The 8,715-nt window shown below is 33.4% G+C and overlaps 1 protein-coding gene across 1 annotated transcript; it reads right to left on the bottom strand.

Annotated features, from left to right (window-relative positions):
• Positions 1 to 214: 214 nt before the first annotated feature.
• On the bottom strand, positions 215 to 7,885 carry LOC112047131 (glyoxalase domain-containing protein 4). The gene is made up of 5 exons (XM_024084087.2): positions 7,528 to 7,885; positions 6,139 to 6,188; positions 5,192 to 5,457; positions 3,901 to 4,056; positions 215 to 3,312 (listed from the first exon to the last, which is right to left on the bottom strand). The coding sequence occupies exons 1-5, from the start codon at positions 7,615 to 7,617 to the stop codon at positions 3,020 to 3,022; spliced, it is 855 nt and encodes a 284-aa protein (XP_023939855.2). The 5' UTR covers positions 7,618 to 7,885; the 3' UTR covers positions 215 to 3,019.
• Positions 7,886 to 8,715: the final 830 nt, after the last annotated feature.

Here is an 8,715-nt window from a genome sequence, read left to right as displayed (position 1 = left end):
AACTAAGTAATAACTTCTTTAGTTACTGGTACGTGTAGGTCAGGTTAAGTGTTTATCAGATAGCATGGATGCGGTGACAGTCACCTGTATGACGTTCTTAATACGTAGGTACTATTATTGTGAATCGCCGCAAACTTTAAAGAGTGAAACGAACTGTTACCCGCACCATCCTACATGAAACGAAGTGTAGGTCTCAAATAAACAACACAATGAATATTCGAAACAATGTTTATATTTATAATTTTAATTTACAATAATACACGTGTTCTAAAAAAATTTGCTTACTAAATGTGTGCACATATTAAAAGTAGAATGCCTACAATTCAATTCTTTTGTTATTGGTGTGAATTCAACAAATCTCTTTTAATCTGAATGACAAAGTTAAAAAAGGTGGTTTTATCATTTTCCATAGAAAAGAACAGTAATTTTTTAAAGAGATAGAGGTGTTTTAAACTGTTTAATATATATATATATATTACTTTACCATACATATAAAAGACAGTTTTGCGTTCATTATTGCCGATCACTCGTTGTTATAGATTAGAGATTTTTTCTTAGTTGAATAAAAATCATCTAATTCTACGACGCCCGAATATTTAGATTTATTTTAAATTTAAATTACTATTAATTTTAAATATTCTTTTTGTTAAATATAAAATGTAGGTAGTATTTATAGGTAGTTTTAATATGATTGTACATACTTTAATAAATATTGAAAGTTAATAAATAATCTACAGGAATGCTAAAATTAAACTTCCACCAAGGGTAATAATATCACATTATTCATTAATAATACAGCTAAATATTTCGACATACACTTACAGCTAAATATATAACTAAGAGCCTGTTATTGCCAGACCTTCCTCATTTTATAAAAACTTGGTTTGTCAGCTCATGCTCATTTGGTAGTCATTAGTCATGTGTGGAGCGACCTTATGGTAGGTAGAACAGTCAGGGATCCGTAACACATTTTTTACAACTCTTAATTTTTCGTGAGTATAACAGCTGGTAAAAGTAAAACAGCTGGTTAGTAACATCGTTCACTCCACACCCCTCTTACGGTTTGTACACAACGTCGAATCGGAACGCTAAATCGCATGGCGGAACATCTTTGACAAAAAGGTAACGAGCCACAGCCGCAGCCAACCAGCCAGACCTGGACCAATTAAGAAAACCATCAGCCAACCAATCGGCCCAGCGGGGGATCGAACCCAGGATCTCCGTCGTGTAAATCCAACGCGCATACCACTGCGCCACAGAGGCCGTCAAAGTAATCGCATGTACACTGTCTAACAAACTTTCAGCTTTTATAAAATGTGGAAGGTCTGACAATGACAAGCTCTCGTCGTATAATAATTTATTTGTTTTTAGACAGCTACAAGTATATTGAGGTTATAAATTATATACTTTGTTTGTGTTAATCGGTCTAGTAAGGCGAGTTAATTTAGATGAGATTTTTTACTTAGAGTAACATAGCCCTTGTCCGCAATGTCACGTGATTTTACGAAGCAGGCTAACTGAAGTAGCATGGTGCGAGTGACAGTTCGTTTCATACTTGAAAGTTTGCCACACTTCACGATAATAGTAAGTATTATAAACGTCATATAGGCAACTGTCACCCGCACCATGCTACGGCGCACATAGTTTAACTTCACCTACATCTTTGACAGTTTATACGCGGCGTTATACCAAAATTGCTAGGCGATATTTCTATGATGCGATAAATAGCCTGCCATCAAACCAAACTGAGGTCAATTTGGAAAATAAAAAAAAAATCTAAATTGACACCAACTGAGAATTGAACCCATGACCTCCCTGTTGCATCTAAATTGAAAATTCAATACCCAAGTGACTGAGAGGACTTTAAACATTAACTGATTGCTACAAATCTCAGAAGTTAACCGTATATGGCTACAAGCTTTAAAATTAAAGTAAGTTTGAAACTAAATCAGCGCAAATAGTCTTTATAATAATATCATTATAATATTCTCACAAACAAAGAAAGATATTTTTGTAAAAACAAATATTTTGTACTGAATACTGTATAGTAACATATTATACTTGTAGGTTTTTTTCCAATCCAATCATAAGATACGTATTCTTAGGGCCTGCGCAGACGACGCGGTAACCGCGTATTCAATTCTATATAATCAGTGTGTAATATGAATGAATGTTATGCATAATGCAGTTTTACAGGTATTCTTTAAATCTGTGACAGTCTGCAATGGTTTTTTTTTTTATTTGACCAGGTTTTTTTGAATATCTATATAAAATAGATGGATGGACATTTATCATATTTCTCAGTTAGGAAAATATCAGGCTGTCTCCGTTTTGTTATATGTATAAATAATCATAACAACCTCGTATTTGTCAATGTGAATTGTGAACTAAAATATTATCTCTCAAATTTGAACCTAAAAGTGGTCCCTTAATAAAGCAATTCATTGGTGAATGAATGAATGATGAAGCGTTAATCTCAAGATACACTATTATTTTAGTGTCAGTATAGAAATAGATAAAAAATATACTTAAGAATGAAATAGGTACAATGATATATGATATCTAAAACGTGCAACCCATTTGTGGGTGATTAGATACGTAATAAGAGCTTATTGTATTGTAACCCATATAAAGGATGATATTTATATAAACAGATACATTCAAAGGTGATATTATAATAAATAAGATATATTCTTATATACCTACTACTTATAGATATTGCAGTGTCATTTAGATTATTGAAGAAATATGTTATGCAAAACCTGAGTGTGTCATTCTTCACCTTTTCCTAAATCATAATTATAGTGTTACCATATGAAATAAATAACCATCTTAACAATTACTGGTGTGCTGTTTCTTATGCAGCACAGCTTTTTGTGCACAGTACTAAATTACACAAATAATTTGAACTTTTTACTGGACAAAGCTGTTTATTTTTTGAAAGATGTTTATTTTTTTTCATCTAAATTTTAAATCTGTTTCAAATGCGCCGTGTGCGCAGGCCCTTAGAACTGACGATTTAGTTTCGTGACTTATCAGATTTGATAAACTTATCTAAGTCGGCGTCACTGGCGGGGTCCACTTGCGAGAGCTGACGGAAACTCTCGTCGTCAACGAAACATATCTCGTGGTCATCGGGGTCGGCGAGTATGATGACCCTGACCGTGGCCTTGCCCGGGGTGTCCAGAGATATGAGCGGAGTCAGGATCTTCTCCTTGGCCTCTTGCATCTTTTGGTCGATTATTGGCTGCTGGTCGAACGGGCAAGAGAATGCGATACGACCATATGCCTTTGCTCTGTTTACTGGCTCTCCTGTAATTAACATGAATAATAATAAAATGTCATTTATGAATGTCAAATGAAAGTATTGTATCCATTCTAATATTATAAATGTGAAAGTGTGTGTGTCTGTTTGTTTGTCCGTCTTTCACGACAAAACGGAGCGACGAATTAGTATAGTTGAGAAAGCTAAAATTGGTATGTAGACTATTTGTAACTAAAAAAAACCGTGCATCATTTTTTTTTTTTGAAATCCGCCCCCAACCTCTTAAAAGAGGGGGTGAAATTTTAGAGATTTTTTGCAGTTTTCAAGCTAAAAATCGATACATAGAGGTAAGGTAGAGATAGGGTAGGGTTTGGGTAGGGTAGAATAGGGGTCGGATAGGGGAAGAGTAGGATAGGGGGTAAGGGGTAGAGTAGGGTAGGGGTCGGGCAGGGTAGGGGTAGGGTAAGGGTAGAGTTGGAGGAGGGAAAGGTAGGGAAGAAGCACACATTAGACAAAGCGAACCTTGACTAGGTCCGCTAGTTTTTTTATATTTTTAAAAAGGTACACTTTAAAATGATAACTACTTCACACTCTAAAGCTGAAATAAATAAAAAATTTATTTAAGTATTTCTTACCAATGTCGACCAGTTCAAGTTTGGCCTGATCGTCACTGAAACCGAGTAGCACAGATTTGTCTGTCTTCTCAAAGATCTTCAGTGTCAGCAGACCGTTCCAATAAGCAATCGATCTGGCTATATCCGAACAGGCCAGTGACACTTTGACCACTGGATCTGAAATTTTAAATTGAAACTTTAGATCAACAAGTATTTGCATGTTCCTCATAATAATTTGATAGTCAAACAGGGTTTTTGCACTAAAAACCCATTGATAGAGACAGATCTAATTTTGTGTTCGAGTATAAATTTATTTATGAACTTGATTTTATTGAACAGGGTAAGTGACATACAGTCCAAGATGGAAGCAGGCTTACTTAGTAGAGCTACAAGTTTATACTAACTACAGATTATTCAATAATATACAGATGGGGGGTACGAAACACGACGGTGTCGTAGTCTCTCCAAATACCAAATTCAAAAAGTAATACATTCTCGAGTCAGTACGACAAGAACCGTCGCATCAGTAATTCAATCATCAATCAATCAAATTCATCAATATTATTCAATATTAATCAATTCAATCAAATTCATCAATATTATTCAAGAAAAACGGCATCTTATGTTTTTAAATATTTTAATTTCTGTGAACAGTTTAAAATATTATTGATTATCATATTAATTAACGTAATTGTTGTTAGTATTAAATTTTGAAATACAAATTATTAAAAAAGTTTGTATATGTGGTTGTCAAGGAGACACATGATTTATTTAATGGGTTTTGTAAAGACTCACTCTGGTTACTTTGTAATACTACCCATATATATCTTTGTCAGTTTCTACACAACATATCAATATCAGACATATTCCAATAATAATGAGCAATTATTAATATTTTAAGAGCAGTCATAATTACTTGTAATATTTCTAACATACAATATTCCTTAACAATAATTCTAATACAATAATTATCAAACACAATGCCATAATGATAAAATCAAGAGATGATATCAGTTAATATTAGCCAATTTATTGTTCTTATCATAAATTACATATTCTAATGCATTATGATAATTGTTTCAAATCACATTCAGGATATTAACTAAAGTCATATATTTACATCTCACTTTTCGAACCTGATGTAATAATTACAATCCATTAATTTTTCACAATATTTTTATTTTATTTTACCTATAACATATCCAATCAGATTTCACAATCTTAATAATCACTGGATCAAATTAACAGGAACTTGAATTGACTTTTAATGGCTGCAATAATTCTACAAGGAAACAGAATTATGTCGACTCACCTTTATCAGCAGGTTGTGGTTTATCAATTATGTAGAATTTGTAACCACCAGGTGCTTCTACATATTTCAAACCGTTCTGTTCTTTAACGGGCCAGTTCATAGCTGCAGCTCTCTTCAGACTCTCACTGGACTGTACGGTCAAGCCGAGGAAATCGTTTCCCTGCTCGTAATGTGTGATTCCATAGTTGTAGGTAAGTTCTACAACAAAATGTGTATCCTCTGGGCCATATCCTATCATTGTTTTGCTCCATCGGTTTGCATAAGGTCTGGAAAAAAAGGTTTCATTCAATCATCAGTCTATCAATCATTTGATTTGCACAGACATTAAAAATGAATTACAAATTCTTTGTTATTTGTGTATAAACATTTATATAGATTCTTAGCATAATGAAAAATGTCACATTTAATATGAGAAAGCTAAAAATGTATGTTCTTTTATCTAAATATATTACAAGATATTTGATTGATTTGGAAATTTTATAGTCTGGAAAGTTCGTTGATAACGCTCCCGTGATATGTGGGCGACAGAGAGAAAGACTGCGCGGGTGTGAAATCGTGCGTGCGTTTTTCATTCATCGCTACACGCCCCCCAAAGTTGCCAAGCTATAGAAGTTTATTTTTGTGTATGTATTTGATATTAATATAATCTTTATATTTATTAATTTCTTGATCTTAGTTCTCTTGGTTAAAAGTAGCATACTCACAGATTACTTGTACTCTACTACTGCACTCAGGTCTATGAGTTAACTCACATTTGTTTAAAGTAATTCTAAACTGATAGTGTTAATTTGGTGGGTAATATATTGGTGTCACCAAAAAGTTTAACTATAACTTTTATTTTTAGGTATGCTTAATCAAGCATACCTACTTTGCCTTTCCAGTTTTACACAGTGAGTTATGACTAATTACTATGTGACTAATTTACAATAACAATACCAAGTACCAACCCATTGCAAGCAGCTTCACATCCTTCACTAAATTCTTCATGACGAAGTACCTAAATTAAAAAAGAAAAATTTAATTTAATCTACTTTATTCAAAAGTAATGCCATATTTTTTAGGCAGTCAGCTAAAAATATGGCATAATTTTTCCCATTTGTAAGACTAGCTAGCTAGTCTTACAAATGGGATATATATATGATGAAATGCAAGACCATTCTAATTTGAATAATGACTAACACTTTCCTAAAAGCTTCACTAGGTGTGGGCTAGCTAAGCATTTGATTTTCAGCTGGAACCATTTTTGGATTTCTAAACTGATATTATAATAAGAGAGGTTTGTAAGGTTATAGAGAGGAATCTCTGGATTTACTAAACCAATTTTGATATTCTTTTACCAATAGAAATCCACATTAGTTATTATCTTAAGCTATAATTTGTCCATCAATTCCAACTTGGATTGGCATACTTCATGCATAGAGAAATAAGAAAATTATCCAGGTTTCTTCATATTGTTTTTCCTTCATAGTTTGGTTTCTTAAAATGCACATAACTGAAAAGTTTTAGGAGCATGCCCCTGACCAGATTTGTACCTATGCCCACTGAATTGAAGGCAGAGGTCATATCCACTGGGCTATCGTGGCTCTGATATAATCGACCTATTTTTCATTAATTTAGTTGAAGATCTGCACAACTTCTGATAGCAATATTACACCTTTAGCAAGACAGGAACTGGTTTGAATACATTTCAGTAGTTTTAGGGCTTCTGGTAGGAGGAAGAGCTCTTCCAGGGACATACTATCTTCATGCTTAGGTCTGCTTCCAAGCAATGCTGTGTGGTCTGAAGGATACTGTGGCCAGTGTTGTTACAGGCATATGAGGCTTAATGTCTATGCCTCAGGTGAATAGATATGGGGTGGCACATGTTCCTTGCATGTTCTACAAAGTATTTCTCTGTAAAGCAATGGTTTTCCACCTACCTAAGTGTGCTATCTGCTTGGTTTTATAAACATAGTGGTACTTAATAGATATGCAATGCAAGCTACAAGGGCTACAAATTTGGTGTAAAAATCAACATTTACTCTTCCCAATAAACCTGAAAAGATTCTCCAGTCTTTGATATAATATTTTTGTTTGGAAAATTAAAATCATAATTGAATTAGATGATATTTGAAAAGTTAGTGAATGTTTACATGTAAAAAAGGATTTTTCCATGCTCTAGTAGTCATTATTTCCAGTAAATTATGAACTGTTGTTCACCGGCGTCTCGGCAATTATCATTGCGTGACCTTGCTTACACTTAAGAAAAACTACTTCACGCATGACTAAACAAACATAAAACTATTGTGAAATACAAAGTTTTTCTTTGAAGCAACTCAAAAACTAGTTAATCTTACCTTCATACCCAGTACATCGCGATAAAATTTAGCCGTAAGTGTTCTATCTGCCACTTTGAAAACAAAATGCAATGCACGTCCACTTATCATGATTATCAAAGTTTTTTATCTTGATTATTAAATGAAAAAATTCTTAATATTTTCCCAACAGTGGAACTTTTTCTATTAATTTTTAAAATATTAGAGAATAAAAAATCAATTCAAACTGTCGGCACTTTCACTTCACTTCAAAAATAAATGTCAATTTGACAGTTCGATTCGAGATTCGAAATATCAAATCAAGGTAACGTTCAACAACGAAAACGATTAACGAATGAACAAGAAACAGACAAATCACTATTGATTAATGGAATGAGACTGACTGACGCAAAGAGTAGAGTAAGTATAGACTGACGGTGACGCGGCGCGGCCGGTCCGGATTGCAAAAAGTATGAGAAATCTATACACACTGCTACCACATTCGACCAACAAAGTAAATTATATCAATAGAACTAAATATTTCTCTAAAGACTCCTGAATATTTTTTTTTATTATCTCATAGTGTGGGTCGCTGATTGATAGGTCTTTAAATATATGGCGGGTCTAGTAACATTATTTAATGAATGATTCCTTTGTAAAATATTAAGGTTTTAAGCGCAATTTATTTAGGTTCAAGTGTTTCCCCCGCCTTCTACCGTTTGATTTATAGATATGTGAAAAATTTACAGAAGTAGACCGATTTTCATGAAATCTAATTACCTAATAATTATATACAAATAATAAAATTGATACCTAGGGTGTCTATCCACTTTTTCAATAATCTAGCTGAGTATAAATTGTTATCAATATTTATAAACCTACTCACATCACTACTATTTGCCAGACAATATTTTGTCACGTAATGCCTATTGATAATAAGTATTGTTTCCAGACATTTTCCTTATAGCACCTACCTATCTAGTCATCTACTAGCTTGGTAAGAGTACTTCTTTATCTACTAACATTCTAAAGAGGAAAGATTGTTTGTTTGAATAGGCTCCGAAACTACCTACTGAAAGGGTTACTGGTAAGGTAAGGCTAGGGTAGGTGTAGTAATAATTGAGCAATATACGAGTATAGACCACTTTGAATCTCGAAAAAATCCATAGTTCCTGCGGAATTTGTGAAAATCCGAATTCCACTCGGACGAAGTCCGCTAGTAATATAATA

The sequence above is a fragment of the Bicyclus anynana genome, chromosome 5 (genome assembly GCF_947172395.1).
Source record: "Bicyclus anynana chromosome 5, ilBicAnyn1.1, whole genome shotgun sequence".
NCBI classification, from domain to species: domain Eukaryota; kingdom Metazoa; phylum Arthropoda; class Insecta; order Lepidoptera; family Nymphalidae; genus Bicyclus; species Bicyclus anynana.
Note: the sequence above shows the minus strand (reverse complement) of the source record. Positions and strands in the feature narration are given on the sequence as shown.

Coding starts and splice junctions, on each gene's coding strand:
- LOC112047131 (XM_024084087.2), bottom strand. CDS start 7,617: ATGATAAGTGGACGTGCATTGCATTTTGTTTTCAAAGTGGCAGATAGA. Junction 6,189..7,527: donor GCGATGTACTGGGTATGAAG/GTAAGATTAACT, acceptor TTTTTAATTTAG/GTACTTCGTCATGAAGAATT. Junction 3,313..3,900: donor ACTTGAACTGGTCGACATTG/GTAAGAAATACT, acceptor TGTTAATTACAG/GAGAGCCAGTAAACAGAGCA.